Source organism: Rhinoraja longicauda, chromosome 8 (genome assembly GCF_053455715.1).
Source record: "Rhinoraja longicauda isolate Sanriku21f chromosome 8, sRhiLon1.1, whole genome shotgun sequence".
Taxonomy (NCBI): Eukaryota; Metazoa; Chordata; class Chondrichthyes; order Rajiformes; family Arhynchobatidae; genus Rhinoraja; species Rhinoraja longicauda.
In genome coordinates this window covers 34,073,462-34,089,101 of record NC_135960.1, presented here as the reverse complement: position 1 = coordinate 34,089,101, position 15,640 = coordinate 34,073,462, and the positions used below count along the sequence as shown (strand labels likewise).

The following is a 15,640-nucleotide window of genomic DNA, read 5'->3' as shown; positions in this document are numbered from 1 at the left end:
AGTCACATGTATCTATCCTGTCCACTGAACCTGCTTTCATCACCTTCCCAACTGGCCTCATCTGCCTCACTCCTGCATTGGATCCAGTCTCCCTGCCAATCTAGTTTAAACCCTAGTTAAGGAAGACCAGGGAGATGCAGCAGTTTAAGGCACTGCCCCCCCTCGCCCCACCCCCACCTTCTCAAGGGTAATCAACAATGTTCTGATGTTCTGATGGGAGAGAGACAATACATACTAACTTTGCTAGAGAATCATCTGTACCACAAAGTCTGGCTAAACAAATCATCCATGAATTGAAATTAAACCACCATACTCAGAAAATGTGTTTTAAATAAATTTATATTGCCTTTAATGACAAACCTAAAACTGAACTTGTTGAAATAGAAACAGAAAATCGGGAAGGTTGCAGCAGGTTAAGAAGTGTATAGAGAAGGAAATAGATTCAAAGGAAATGTGAACATTAGGGTCTTTGACCTCAGAAAATAAATGAGAATCAAAAACAAACTACGGATACTGGAAATATCCCATGTAAAAACAGAAATGTTGGTCTTTGACCTGAAACATTGACTTTATCCCTCTTCCAACAGACATGACCTGATCTGCTAAGTAGTTCAAAGATTTTCTGTTTTGTATCGTTGACCTCAAATGTTGACTCTTTTTCCACTCAATAGGTGCTTCCTAGCTGGCTGATTCAGAATTCTGTGTTTCTGATTTCCTGCACCTGTGTGGTACAGATGATTCTCTGGCAAGGCTAGTAGTTATTGTTAATTTAAGTTGCATTTTTTAAACTGCCTGCACTGCAGATGCATTTTCAAGTCCTGTTGTAGGGTTCCTACCTTTTGTTAGCACAAGTTGCCGAGCAACTTCAACAATGGACTGCATCTGACAGCTGATCTATAAACATGCACAGGAATCCTGCTTAAACAATTGAGTTAGCCTGTCTGGGATATACCCATTGAATTTCAACACTTTTATATTGCAGTTAGAATCTTTGCTGTTTTTCCTTTCTTTTCAAATTATAGATCGCTTGGTTTAAAAGGAAAGGATGCTCTGACCAAATTGCAAACATCAGAACATTGTGAGGCGTCGATATTTCATGCAGTGACGATTATTCATTTATATGATTTACAAAATGATTTTCAGTACAAGGGTAAAAATTTAAGGTGGTCTTACTCATGACAAACAAATAAACCAGATGACTCCTTGAAACCTTTGAACCCATTGGAAATAAAGTTTTTGGCAAAATCTGGAAATGTGTGAAATAACTTTATTTATGCAATCACCAAGTTGTGTTATATCTCAAGACCAAGAATGCAAGAAAAGCCAGCCAGGTATGCAAGTGCACGCCAGCAACATGGTGCAAATTGTAGCAACTGGCAAATGTTGGATATAATCAAACAGTAAGGTTTCATTTCACACATATTCAAACCCATTATAACTTTCTGAGGAAAGCTACTCAAGAATAGATCTGAATATCCATATGACAGAGGATCGACTCCCATAGCATTTCAAGGTCTGACATAACATTGACTATTTCCTTCCATAATTTACGATGGCAGTACTGCAGTTGGATTCCATGGATGAAATGACACATGGAATGAAAAATATTTTATAAAAAATATCAGAATAGGATATTCATTAAAACAACAGGATACTTATTTATTCTTCCTGGAGAGATAATGCTCCTAATGTAGGTAAGGTGGACTGATTGCGGCTTTCTGATGCTTGGACCAGATTACCATGGTTAGTGGGCAATTACAACAATGAAAAGTTGGCAAGATCCTCACCAGCTCTGCAGATCACAATACAATGGTAGGATTAAAAACTCCTCTAGAGTTCCACTCTAAGCCATTAGTGCGAACATCACAGGACAACCTAGAACTCAACATAAGCAATATCCTCAACCATTTTCCCCTTACTTCTTAGCGACGTGAATAGTGGATTAGCTTGAAGATGAGCACAACTTTAAAATGCCTGCCCCAACCCCGCCCCGGTTCATGGATAGATTACCTGCCCATCCATCCATCCATCTATATCCACTCATTAACAGAATAAATAGATTTTAAAAAGAATTTCCAAATCCACAGCCACACAGTGTGCGTGATACCACAAACTGCGAAGAAAAGCAGGGATTTATGAAAACGGTAACATTGGTGACTCAAAACTCAGTTGCCTCCCAGTCTTGCAGGAAGTCTGATGTATGAAGATATGTCCCTGTTACAGTTGCGTAGTCTTTTTAATGTATTGTGAATCAGTGGCGTTTCTAGAACACTACTTCACATTTAATATGGCACCAGCAGTGGTGTAGTAGGGTAGTCTGCTGCCTTTTAACACGACTGTCACTGGAGCTCTGCAGAGCACATCATCATGAGAAATGGATGACAGATCATACTGGATGTATGGCTTTAATGCACGCAGCACCGCCTCCCAGCATGGTCTGGCTTTCTCTTTGTTCTCATTCTTAGTGCAGCATACAAGATCGATGTGGACATTCATGGCACCGGCAAATACTGTCACTCAGGCAGAGTAGCAATAGGCAATCAGAGCAGTCGGCTCACATATTATAGGCCACATAAATGGGATCAAGCTGGTCAGCTAGGAAACCATCCCGAAGGTGCATCCGCTGCTTCTCACCACGCGAGTTGATGGGAATCACCCCTGGGTCCACCACAACTACCACTCCTACAATCAGATAATGTTCTTCTAAAACAACATTGGTAACTAAGGCAACCAAGTCCAGTGCTTCCTGCTCAGAACCGTCCAATTCAACCACAACAACGAGCAGATTGGTCCATGTAAAGACAGCACTGCAGAAGAAGAAACAAAAACAATTAGAAATGGAATTGAAGCATTGTGCTGCCCACCCTGTGTTAAGCCCATGGAGTTAAACACCAATTATCCATATCACATTATGATACCTCTTTAATTTATCGTAAATAATTAAGATGTTGGCTTGTAGAAGGTAATTCATGATTGACTACTTCTCTGCTGTCACGCCATCCATTGAGATCACATCTCATGCCCAGACCTCTATGGCACAAGTGTGCTCTTTTGCTGAACTAGGCTGAAGGATTCATATGCCTGATTTTGACTGGCATTTAATCTCCTCAAATGTAACTATTTATTCTGGAAGACAATATCTGTTATTAATCTTTTTGACTGTATTTCAATTTATTTTGATATTGTTTTGTACCCTTGGAAAATAACTCTCTCATCTTCTAAACCAATTTAATTTATTTACTGTCAACACTGAGATTCTACCTTTTTTCAGACAACATTCAATTCACCAGCTGGTTAGCTTGTGTAAGCTCATTTTTGCCCCTCCACTCAAGACTTTTCATTCTTTGTTGTGCTTACTTTCATCCAATTTTGTCAGTTCCCATTTTACAAGGTTGTACTCCAACGCCAATTAATTTCTCTGCTTTGCAATAATCCAATTGCTTCCTCTTATCATAGCTTCAACTTTGTTCCCTTCAGAACGATTCCATCTTACTGATTTAATTGAAATAGACAATATTAATTCACTGTTGGACAAGGTAGCTGCAGAGTTGGTTTCATCCCCGAGTGGGGATGTCAAATCCATTGATTTGAACCCACACCTGGAGGCCTTGTTGCACCTCCATTAAAGACCATATTCCTTCTAGGAGTCCTTGTTGTAGGGTTAAATTCTGGTAGCATAAGATCAACTTTCCACTTTTCCACAGGTGTCTGGTTCCATTGAACCCCTTTTGTCGATGTTCCCTGACAATATCCTCCACCGGTCCACAAGGAATGCAAACCTGGAAATTTGTTTATGACTACTTCAAGGTGACAATCTTCAAGGTGACTACCTCCCAACCTAGTGCCTCTGAGATTCTTCCAAATATTCTGCAAACATTCATGATGTTTCTCTTAACATCTGTCTCACCTATGTGACGAGGATTCTGCAGGTCGATTCAGCTACTTTTTGATGAACCTTTTCAATTCATCACTTTTCCCCATTACCATAAGTGTCATCTTTTATTTTTCTCCTTCTAAATACTAATTTCCTACAAATCTTTCCCAATTCATTACTCTCTTGTAACAATGACACACTCATTAAATTAACGTCAACCTAAAAAGTGTTATCCCACATTGCATACACTTTGCAAATAAATTGGAAACAAGAATTTTCAAGCAAAGCAGTTGGTGAATCAAGCTAACTTCTACCAATCCACCAGTTCCATAGATAATTCACAATATTTATGTCCTACCATTCAGCAATGCTCTTGTGTGACCTGAGCACCGAGGTCTCAATATCAATTGGATGGTAACGCATTCCTCTCAGTTCTAGAGTCTCATCCAACGATCCCACCACGTATAGGGCATCATGACGTTCTGCAACAGAAGATAACTATCATGTGTCAAGAGAATACAGTTTGAAGCTAGCTTAGAGAAAGACATAAAAATATTCTCCCTGAAGTAAATGAATGTTTTCATTTCCTCAGTTACCAATGTCATTTTTTTGGTGGAAGCAAGGTTATATCCTCCAATAGTCCCCAACATAGAGCATAGAATAGTACGACACAGGAAGCCCATCGGCACACAACGTCTCTGTCGAATATGTTACCAAGACCAACTCTTATCTGCCTGCGGATAATCCATATCCCTCCATTCCCTGCATAATCCATAGACTCTTAAATGCTACCATTGTATCTTCCTGCACCGCTACTCCCCGCAGTGGTTTCCTGAGTGGAAAGAAACTTGCCCTTCATATCTTTTTTAAATTTTGCTCTCTTACCTTAAAGCTATGCCCTCTAGTACTTGATATTTTCATCCCGGGCAAAAAGTTCTGACTGCCTACCCTATCTATGTCTCTAATAATTTCATATACTTCTATCAGGCCTCCTCTCAACCTTCCTCATAAACGGTCTATTTATGAATGAATGAAGGAATAAGTTTATTGGCCAAGTATGTGCATATACAAGGAATGTGCCTTGGTGCTCCACTCACAAATGACAACACAAACATACAGTTAACAATTAAGAATAAAGCATAAACACATCAAAACATAAGGATACACCATCAGCTCTGCCTTTAACACGGTCATCCCGAGCAGACTGGTCACCAAACTTTCCGGCCTTGGATTTTCCCAAACCATCTGCCAATGGATCAAGGACTTCCTGACCAACCGCCCCCAGACCGTCAAAATAGGCCCTCACCTCTCCTCCACCATTACACTGAGCACCGGCTCACCACAGGGCTGTGTGTTGAGCCCCATCCTTTACTCCCTCTACACTCACGACTGCGCCCCCACCCATCCCACCAACACCATCATCAAGTTCGCGGATGACACGACTGTGGTTGGACTCATCTCAGAAGGAGATGAGACAGCCTATAGGGATGAAATCCAAAGGCTGGCAGCATGGTGTTCAGTGAACAATCTGGTCCTGAACTCCTCCAAAACAAAGGAACTTATAATTGACTTTAGAAAAACCAGTGTAGATTACGACCCACTCTACATCAATGGGGTCTGTGTGGAAAGGGTACCAGCTTTCAGGTTCCTGGGTACGCACATCGCAGAGGATCTTACCTGGTCTACCAACACCATCACCACAGTAAAGAAGGCACAGCAGAGACTCCACTTCCTGAGGATCCTCAGGAAAACCAACCTGCAGGAGAAGCTCATGTTGTCCTTCTATCGCTGCTCCATCGAGAGTGTGCTGGCATACTGTATAACCACATGGTATGCCAGCTGCTCAGAAAAGGACAGGAAGGCCCTTCAGAGGGTCATCACGACGGCCCAGAAGATCATCGGCTGCTCACTGCCCTCCCTGGAGCACCTGTTCAGCCTACGCTGCCTCAGTAGAGCAGGCAAAATAATAAAAGATCCATCCCACCCCGGCCACCGTCTGTTTGTTCATCTGCCCTCTGGTCGACGTTTCAGGTCGATCAAATCCCGAACAAACAGACTTAAGAACAGTTTTTACCCCAGGGCCATACGAGAACTGAACACTACCTTTGCACTAGGCAACACCGTTAAAAAATCTTGTACTTAATATAATTGTATTTAATTGTATTTATGTATTTATTTGTTTTTGCATTTATTGCATATATGTTTGTACGCACCGTCAGGATTGGCTATTTTTTAATTTCGTTGTACTCGTTGCAATGACAATAAATGAATATTATTATTATTATTATTATGGTCTAAACATGTGGGTGAAAATAAACCAGAGCAAAAAAGAGACTACAGACTTTGGTTATTGAGTAGAACCATCACTCGTGGAAAAAAAGCTGTTTTTACGTCTGGCTGTGGCTGCTTTGACAGTCCGGAGTCGCCTTCCAGAGGGAAGTGCTTCAAAACGTTTGTGGCCAGGGTGAGAGGGTTCAGAGATGATCTTGCCCGCTTGCTTCCTGGCCCTTGCAGTGTATAGTTCATCAATGGGGGGAAGGTTGCAGCCAACAACCTTCTCAGCTGTGCGAATGATCCGTTGCAGCCTCCGGATGTCATGCTTGGTGGCTGAGCCAAACTAGACCATGATGGAGAAGGTGAGGACGGACTCAATGATAGCGGTATATAGAATTGGACCATCATTGCCTGTGGCAGATTGTGTTTCCTCAGTTGACGCAGGAAGTACATCCTCTGTTGGGCCTTTTTGACTGTGGAGTCGATAGTGGCCCCCCATTTAAGGTCTCTGGAGATGATGGTTCCAAGGAACTTAAATGACTCCACAGATGTGACTATGGTGTTGTTGATGGTGAGTGGGGGGAGGGGAGGGGGATCTCTTTGAACGTCTACAATTAGTTCCACTGTCGAGAGCATTGGGCTCCAGGTTGTTGCGATGGCACCAGGACGCCAGCTGTGTCACTTCCCATTTAGGTACCGAGATGGAACAGGTGAAAAGAGGAGAAGCTGAAAAGAGGAGCAAAAGAGTGGGACTTACAAAAGGCCAGATAATTATTGAGGCCCCACTGATAATGAACTGAGAAGAGTTTCAGTTGGAGATGAAAGCAGTTAGCATCCTGGAATGACTGCTCCTGGCGAGTACATAAAAGGAAGGTGGATATGTGGAGCGGCCATTGGGAGGGCAAGTGTGAGGCTTTGGTTGAAGTGCCGTGTGGAGGGCAAGTATGAGGCTTTAGCGGAGAGGGCGAGATAAGGTACAGTTCGTGTTTTTTCCTTTTTATCGTAAATCTCCCTTGGTCTAGTACAGTAAAGATGGCGGTGGAAAGTCAGGGAACTTTCAGTGTTCCTGAGGACTATGCCTGTGAGAGATACGTCCAACGGGGAAAGGTGAAGTCAGATGAACGATAGATTGGAGACTGCTTAGTTAGAGGGACAGGCAGGAGGTTATGTGACAGCAAACGAGCCCCCAGGGTGCTGTGTTGTCTCCCTGGTGCCAGCTCCCAAGATATCCAAGCAGCTGTAGAACATTCTCAAGGAGGGAAAGTGAGCAGCTGGAAGTTATTGTACACACTGGCACAAATTTCCTAGGTAGGAAGAGGGATGATGTCCTGTGGAGTGAATACAGCAAAAGGTTAAAAAGCAGGATCTCATGGGTAATCTCCTGATTGCTCCCAATGCCCCGTTCTAGTGAGGGTAGAAACAGGAAGATACGACTGGTGAATCTGTGGCTGAGGAGTTGGTTGGTGCATGGGGCAGGGATTTCGATTTTTGGGAACCATTGGGATCTCTTCTGGGGCAGAGATGCACGTGGGTGGGGTGCTCCTGAACTGGAGCAAAGGGTCTCCGCCAAAAACATCACCCATCCTTTTTCTCCAGAAATGCTACCTGACCACTGAGTTACTCCAACACTTTGCATATATTCTGGCAGGCAGGTTTGCTAGTCATACTCTGGATGGTTTAAACTAGATTGCGAGGTGGAACACCTGGGGGAAAAGAGGAGGGGGGGGGGGGGGGTTGCTTTACTGATTAAAGAAAATGTTATAGCAATCGTCCGAGATTGCCAGGATATTTGGCAGTGGGGCCAGGGCGGCATAATGGTGTAGCTGGTACAGCTGCTGCCTCACACCGCCATAGATCCACGTTCAATCCTGACCTTGGGTGCTTCTGTGTGGAGTTTACAAGTTCTCCCTGTAACCGTGTGGGTGTTCTCCAGGTACTCTGGTTTCTTTAAACATCCCAAAGATGTACAGGTTTGCAGATTAATTGGGCCCTGTCTCTTGTGTGTAGGGAGTGGTGCGAAAGTAAGATACATTGAACTAGTGTGAACAGGTGATCGATGGTCGGCCTTTACAAGGTGGGCTGAACAGCCTGTTTCCATGCTATGCTATATTTCTAAAACTCTAAAGTCAAATAACATTACTGATGGTTCATCTAATGAAGGGAAATGGTGGCGCGAAGAAATAAATGAAGGATGATCACTTTATTGGGATTGTTCTATTGGTCCCCAAATAGTTAACAGGAATTAGAGGGACAAATATGCCAGGAGATTCCAGATAGCTGCAAGAATAATAGGGTTATCATAGCAGGGGATTTTAACTTTTTCCAATATAGACTGGGATTGCCAAGGGCTTAGACGGGATGGAATTTGTCAAATATGTTCAGGAAAGTTTACAGCCAATGTAGAGGGTCCCACAAGGGAAAGGGCAAAGGTTAATCCACTCTTAGCAAATTGAGATGGGCAAGTGACTGAAATGTCGGTAGGCATGCCCGTGGGGACCTCCGACCACAGTTCTATCAGCTTTAAAATAGTTATGGATAAGAACAGGGCAGGGACACAAGTTAAAGTTCTGAATTGGCGCAAGGACAACTATGATGTTATCAGACAGGAACTTGCAAACGTTGATTGGAGTAAGTTGTTTGCAGGCAAAGGGATGTCTGAGGAGTGGGATGCTTTTAAAAATGTGATGGTGAGAGTTCAAAGCATGCATGTTCCTGTTAAAATGCAGGGCAAGACCAGTGGGAGTAAGGAAGCTTGGATGAACAGAAAAATTTAGGCACTGGTCAGGAAAAAGAGGCATGGGCCAGATATTGGCAGTTGAGATCAAATGTAGCTCTGGAGGAGTTTAAGGACTGAGGAGCATATTTAAAGAAATCAGGAGGGCATAAAGGGGGCAAGAGATAGCCCTGGCAAATACAATTAAGGAGAATCCAACAATATTTTATGAACATTAAGGGAAAAAGGGTAACTAGAGTGAGAATAGAGTCCCTCTGTGAGGAGTCACTGGAGATAAGCATGGTCTTCAATTAGTATTTCTAATATGTTCAGGAAAGTTTACTTAGCCAATGTAGAAGGTCCCACAAGGGAAAGGGCAAAGGTTAATCCACTCTTTGCAAATTGAGATGGGCAAGTATTTCTCTGTTTTTATTGTGGTGAAAGACATGAAAACTGGTGGACTTGCGACAGTTAATGGAGATGTCTTGACGACAGTCTGTGTTACAGTCGAGAGGTTGCTGGATGTCCTTAAGGAGTATGAAAGGTGGGGCCTGATCAGAAATATCCGAGGACAGCTAATGAAGAAATTGCAGGAGCTCTGATGGGAATATATGGCATTTTTGGTCGTGGCTGAGGGAAAGAGTCTTTGCTCTCTCTCCTTAAACCTATGTCCTCAGGTTCTTGACTTCCCCTGGGGCATGGCTAATGTTGTGTCTCTATTTAAGAAGGGATGCAAAGAAAAGCCTAGGAATTATTGATCAGTGAGCCTAACATCTGTGGTAGGTTACTGGAGAGGATTCTGAGGGATAAGATATGCATTAGGATAGACAGAGGCTACTTAGGGATGATCAACATGGTTTTGTATGTGGGAGATCGTGTCTCACAAATTTGATTGAGTTTCTTGAAGTAGCTGCCAAGAAGTTTAAAGAGGGCAAGGCCATACGCATAGTCTATATGGACATCAGTAAGGCTTTTGATAAGGTTCTACATGGTAGGCTGCTCAAGGTTAGATCACATGCATCAAGGAAGGCTAGCTTCCTGGATACAGAATTAGCTTCATGGAAGGAAGCAGAGGGTGGTGGTGGTGGAACAATGTTTTTCGGACTGGAGACTTATGACATGGTGTGCCTCGGGGATCAACTCTTGGCCCATTGCTGTTCATGGTTTAGATAATTGATTTACACGAGAATGTGCAAGGCATATTAAATACGTTTACAGATTACACAAAAGTAGGTGGTATCGTAGACAGTGATGATGGTTATCAGACATCACAGCAGGATCTTGCACATCTGGGCAAGTAGGCTGAAAAATAACTAATGGAGTTCAATGCAAATAAGTGTGAGGTGTTGCATTTTGGGAAGTCAACCAAGGCAGGATCTTTGCCGTGAATGTTAGGGCCCTGAGGAGTATTGTCGAGCAGACGGATCTTGGAGTACAGGGGCACATGTCCCTGAAAGTGGGATCACATAGGGTGGTAAAGAAGGCTTTTGGTACATTGGCTTTCATCAGTCAGAGTATTGAGTATAGAAGTTGGGATGTTATGTTAGTTGTACAAGACATTGGTGTGACCGCATTGGAGTATTGTGTTCAATTTTGGTCACCCTACTATTGAACGGATGTCATTAAGCTGGAAAGAGTGCGAGATGATTTACGAGGATGTTGCCAAGACTCGAGGTCCTAAGGTACAGGGCCTGGACTTTATTCCTTGGAGCTCAGGTGGCCAAAGACAAATCACGTGGAGAATAAATAGAGTGAATGCACATAGTTTTTTTACCCAGAGTATAAATCAAGAACCTGAGGACTTAGCTTTAAGGTGAGAGGGGAAAGACTCTTTTCCTCAATGCCACGACCAAGCATGACGTGTGCTTTCTTTACCTCTCGATCCACTTTTTGCAGCATATTGGTCGTTATCACAGTACAGCATTTCCCTCATATTACACAACTCCAGCAAAAGCATTCATTATCAATATCTTGATAACTGATTTCAAAAGCCATTACTCATATCATATAACATGTCCTTTACCTTACTTGGATCTGAAAAAGATCGGTTTTATCCAAGATCAATTGCAACTAGTGAATGTTTTCCAATTTACTTTATATTGGAAATTGATGAATACATTTTCTCGGCAAATTCAACGTTACTTACTCATGTCTCAAATCTTATTGCATTTTAAACCTTTATCGTAGCAGAAACAGTTTTGAAACTTTAATGCTTCGATTTCTAATAGTGGGCCCATTCTACCAATATGCAGATTGAAACATTACAGAATTTTAAACCTATAAACTACAATGAAAAATGACATTTCTTTTTCTTGAAGCACACCATAATCTCACCTCCAGTTGCATCAGTCAGCTCTGTCCTGCGAAGGAATCCCAGATATCCTGTCCGTGCCCACAAAGTCTGTGTATCTCCAAAACTGAGTTTGGCATTGAAATGGTCAGCGTGTAAGGACTCCTCGCCATAAACCGTGTAATACCCAGTGGCATTATGTGGACTGCTCACCCAGATCTGTGCAAGAAAGATGTCACAATCAACAGTAAATGATTATTTCCTTCTATGTTTCTATGTTTCAAAGCATCAATCTAAACTTTAAGTTACAAGTAATTTTAATTCATAGTCCTCCAAAAACAAATGTGGGTGTACCATGTTTAATAATAGATAACCATTTCCTCATTACAATTTTCATAAGCAAAGTAACCCTGGAGGACGAATACAACCTAGGCCAGAATTAAAAAGATGCCAACTGCAATGAATCAGTTTTGTGTTGATTTTCCACATTGGTATTGTAGTAGCATTCCGATTCTCAGGGTATCAATTTTGCTAATGCCATAATTCAGGCATTCCTTGCACATCATCCCAAGCTTCCACTAGTTTATTTTTGTCTCGGTTTAAATAGATTCCTTTCAGCAACATAGATGTTTTCTGCCTTCCAATTGACACCCTAGTAAAGGGTTGCCAATCTAGTTGAGTGCTTTCTTTGAGGCTTTAAACACAAACCTAACAGTTCCCCAGCACTCCACATTATCAAACAGGTTTTTGCTACCATCAGAGGAATAAAACAACTAATTTCAAATTGTTACTCCCTGAAGAACACTTTAAAAAAAATATTGCCACGTTTGATTTATGAAATAATGATAAAGACTCCCACTGTCCCCCCTCCACTACTAAATCAACTTGGCCAAATACCCATTATAGTCTGTTGCCAAATCTTGCTTATCCAATTTAAATGCCCAACACAGAGGAGGAGAAACACCATTTTTCTCCAATTAATTAGCGGTGGCATTAGATTTCTTGGGGTGCTCATTTCATTAGTACTACTTCATCATAAGTGCATGGGAGACAACTTCCTACCAAATAATACTATCAAAGTAAAAACGCTATTATAATCTGATGAATTTCCAAGCACAAACTTATGATATTTATATTTAATCCCATAAAGGGAAATAGAATTAAAACTAAAGAAACTAAGTTAAAACATTCAGATTTACCAATTGCATTTATTGTAACATTAAATCTCTAAAAATAGATGTACGTGCATAGAGGGAATGAACTGCCAAAGGGATGGCTCAAAAGGTGCTTGGGGACATTTGATTTAATTCAACATTTTGATGCGCTATTGGAGATGCCTTTTGGACAAGATAATAAATTTACCCCTACAAAATGACATTAAAAAAATTCATGCCAACATTTGTTGGGGAGACAGCGAGTGCTCACTTAGATCTACTCAACACTCAGTCTCAGGGGAACAGCCCAAAACGAATCAATTATTCATTCATCTTTATGTTGTTTGTGAAATTTTGTTATGCAAATTAAGCGCTAGCATGCCTTCATGCAACAGTGCACCTTTTGATGAGAACAACAAAAGTTATGAGTAATTGTGGACATCATGCAAGTGGAGTCAACTGGTTTCTAGTGATACTGACATAAGCGTCTAAATGCTGCAGGCCACCGACAATTAGGCAAAGGATGTTGGCAGGCATCAACTTGTTATGCACACAAAACAGAATTCAAACCAAAGCCATGGGTATATATTCATTGTGTTACTTGTTTCCGTTTTAGAAAATAAATGTACTGTGACTAATTTGATAGTTATAGATTTGCTGGTTCATCACAAAAGTAGTTTTATTACACCTGCCCTTCAATTTAAGGGCAGCATGGTGGCGCAGCGGTAGAGTTGTTGCCTTACACAGAATGCAGCGCCGGAGACTCAGGTTCGATCCTGACTATGGGCGCCGTCTTACGGAGTTTGTACGTTCTCCCCGTGACCTGCTTGGATTTTCTCCGAGATCTTCGGTTTCCTCCCACAATCCAAAGACGTACAGGTATGTAGGTTAATTGGCTGAGCAAATGTAAAAAAAATTGTCCCTAGTGGGTGTAGGATAGTGTTAGTGTGCGGGGATCGCTGGGCGGTGCGGACCCGGTGGGCTGAAGGGCCTGTTTCTGCGCTGTATCTCTAAATCTAAATCTACAATCCATGTTACTATTTTGAACTTTTTCCAATTCCACATTTTCTAAATTGGAGAAATATTGTATCTGCTTTTGATTTAATGGTTGGTGCTCTCTGATCTCACCTCTCCAAGATGAGAATCTCCCAGTGGGCCTTTTGTCTCTGGATTGGTTATTATAACCTTTACTCCAGGGAGAATCTGCAAAAGAAATCAAAAAGACTGAGCGAACAATCAGTATGGTAGTTCATGCGCTGTGATTTGATATTGTGCCGACTGTTAATTCAATAGTGCTTTTAATCTTTAAAAAAAACTCAGCCAATTATAAAATTCAAGAGAAGTAGATTCAACATTTCAAGAGCTGATGGATTAGATTTTACTGCCCAATTTCAAATCTTTTCTATCTTATTTTAACAATAGCATTAGGACCTGACGATATTTTCACTGTATGCTAAATCAACCAAGGTATTGAAATACTTGACAATGGTAGCAAACAGGAAAAAGTTACGTGGCCCATCAGTGTCCTCCTACCCAAACGATACCCATGCATTTAACCCCTTCATTCCATTATGGTCATGACTGTATCTGATTATTTGAATGAGTACAGCCAGTGCTTCTCTCAAGTCAAATAAAATCAGAACACAATAATTATTTTTGTGCACAACCCGCAGGCATTGCCACTTTCATTTCACTGCACATCGAGTATGTGTATGTGACAAATAAATTTGACTTGACTTGACTTGAAGCTCTTAGATTAGGCAACATTTGAAAAGAAAGTGAATGCTTCAGGTTAAAGACTCTGTCAGGACAGATGAGGTGAAATTTGATCTGAAACAATAATTCTATTCCTTTCCACCAATATTACATTTTTTTTTCTGGTTTTTCAATTTTGTTGAAAATATAGACAATTAAAAAACGTCCCTTATTTCTCCTAAACTTTAAATGCAGCACTATTCTTACAACATCCCATAATGCTCTAAGTTTGCGGATGACACGAAGCTGGGTGGCAGTGTTAGCTGCGAGGAGGATGCTAGGAGGCTGCAGAGTGACTTGGATAGATTAGGCGAGTGGGCAAATGCATGGCAGATGCAATATAATGTGGATAAATGTGAGGTTATCCACTTTGGCGGCAAGAACAGGAAAGCAGAGTATTACCTGAATGGTGACCGATTAGGAGAAGGGGAGATGCAACGTGACCTGGGTGTCATGGTGCACCAGTCATTGAAAGCAAGCGTGCAAGTGCAGCAGGCAGTGAAGAAAGCGAATGGTATGTTGGCATTCATAGCAAGAGGATTTGAGTTTAGTAGCAGGGAGGTTCTACTGCAGTTGTACAGGGCATTGGTGAGACCGCACCTGGAGTATTGTGTGCAGTTTTGGTCTCCTAATCTGAGGAAAGACGTTCTTGCCTTAGAGGGAGTACAGAGAAGGTTCACCAGATTGATCCCTGGGATGGCGGGACTTTCATATGAAGAAAGACTGGATAGACTAGGCTTGTACTCGCTGGAATTTAGAAGACTGAGGGGGGATCTTATAGAAACATATAAAATTCTTAAGGGGTTGGAGAGGCTAGATGCGGGAAGATTGTTCCCGATGTTGGGGGAGTCCAGAACCAGGGGTCACAGCTTAAGGATAAGGGGGAAGTCTTTTAGGACCGAGATGAGAAAACATTTCTTCACACAGAGAGTGGTGAGTCTGTGGAATTCTCTGCCACAGAAGGTAGTTGAGGCCAGTTCATTTGCTATATTTAAGAGGGAGTTAGATGTGGCCCTTGTGGCTAAAGGGATCAGGGGGTATGGAGAGAAGGCAGGTACAGGTTACTGAGCTGGATGATCAGCCATGATCATATTGAATGATGGTGCAGGCTCGAAGGGCCGAATGGCCTACTCCTGCACCTATTTTCTATGTTTCTATGTTGACATCACTACTTCCCGATTTATCTGCTCTCCTTGACATCTTCCACCCTTTGAGCCTCGATTTCTCATACGTTTAAAATATAGCAATTTTTCACCTCTGAACAGCTTTTGGTCTCTTGTGTATCTTGTGCACATACCTTTCCAGACTCCATTAGTGGAAGACTATGTGGGGAGCCTCTCTCTACCAAACGCACCCTGGAACCAGAGAAATTAAACATTAAAACCCCTTCCATTCAATTAAATGAAAGACATCCATAAAAGTTACATAAACATTCCCTCTCAAAGCTGACAGAACGAGTTACAACATTAAAAATGACTTGTCTTTGATCATATTTTTATCACTTTTGAATATAGATTATTCAATATATTAAAATAAGAGAAATCCCTTATGATCAGAATCATAGCACTATTATTTACATT

The 15,640-nt window shown here is 41.7% G+C and overlaps 1 protein-coding gene across 4 annotated transcripts in view; it reads right to left on the bottom strand.

The window, feature by feature from the left end:
• Positions 1-383: 383 nt before the first annotated feature.
• Positions 384-15,640, bottom strand: part of LOC144595842 (disco-interacting protein 2 homolog A-like) — a 193,529-nt gene continuing 178,272 nt past the window's right edge. For all 4 annotated transcript variants that reach the window (XM_078403596.1, XM_078403598.1, XM_078403597.1 and 1 more), the window contains 5 exons: positions 15,358-15,415; positions 13,434-13,508; positions 11,196-11,370; positions 4,233-4,356; positions 384-2,807 (listed from right to left, as the gene is read on the bottom strand). In XM_078403596.1, coding sequence (XP_078259722.1) covers positions 2,555-2,807; positions 4,233-4,356; positions 11,196-11,370; positions 13,434-13,508; positions 15,358-15,415 — 685 coding nt within the window. In that variant the 3' untranslated portion in view covers positions 384-2,554. The remainder of the gene's footprint in view (positions 2,808-4,232; positions 4,357-11,195; positions 11,371-13,433; positions 13,509-15,357; positions 15,416-15,640) is intronic.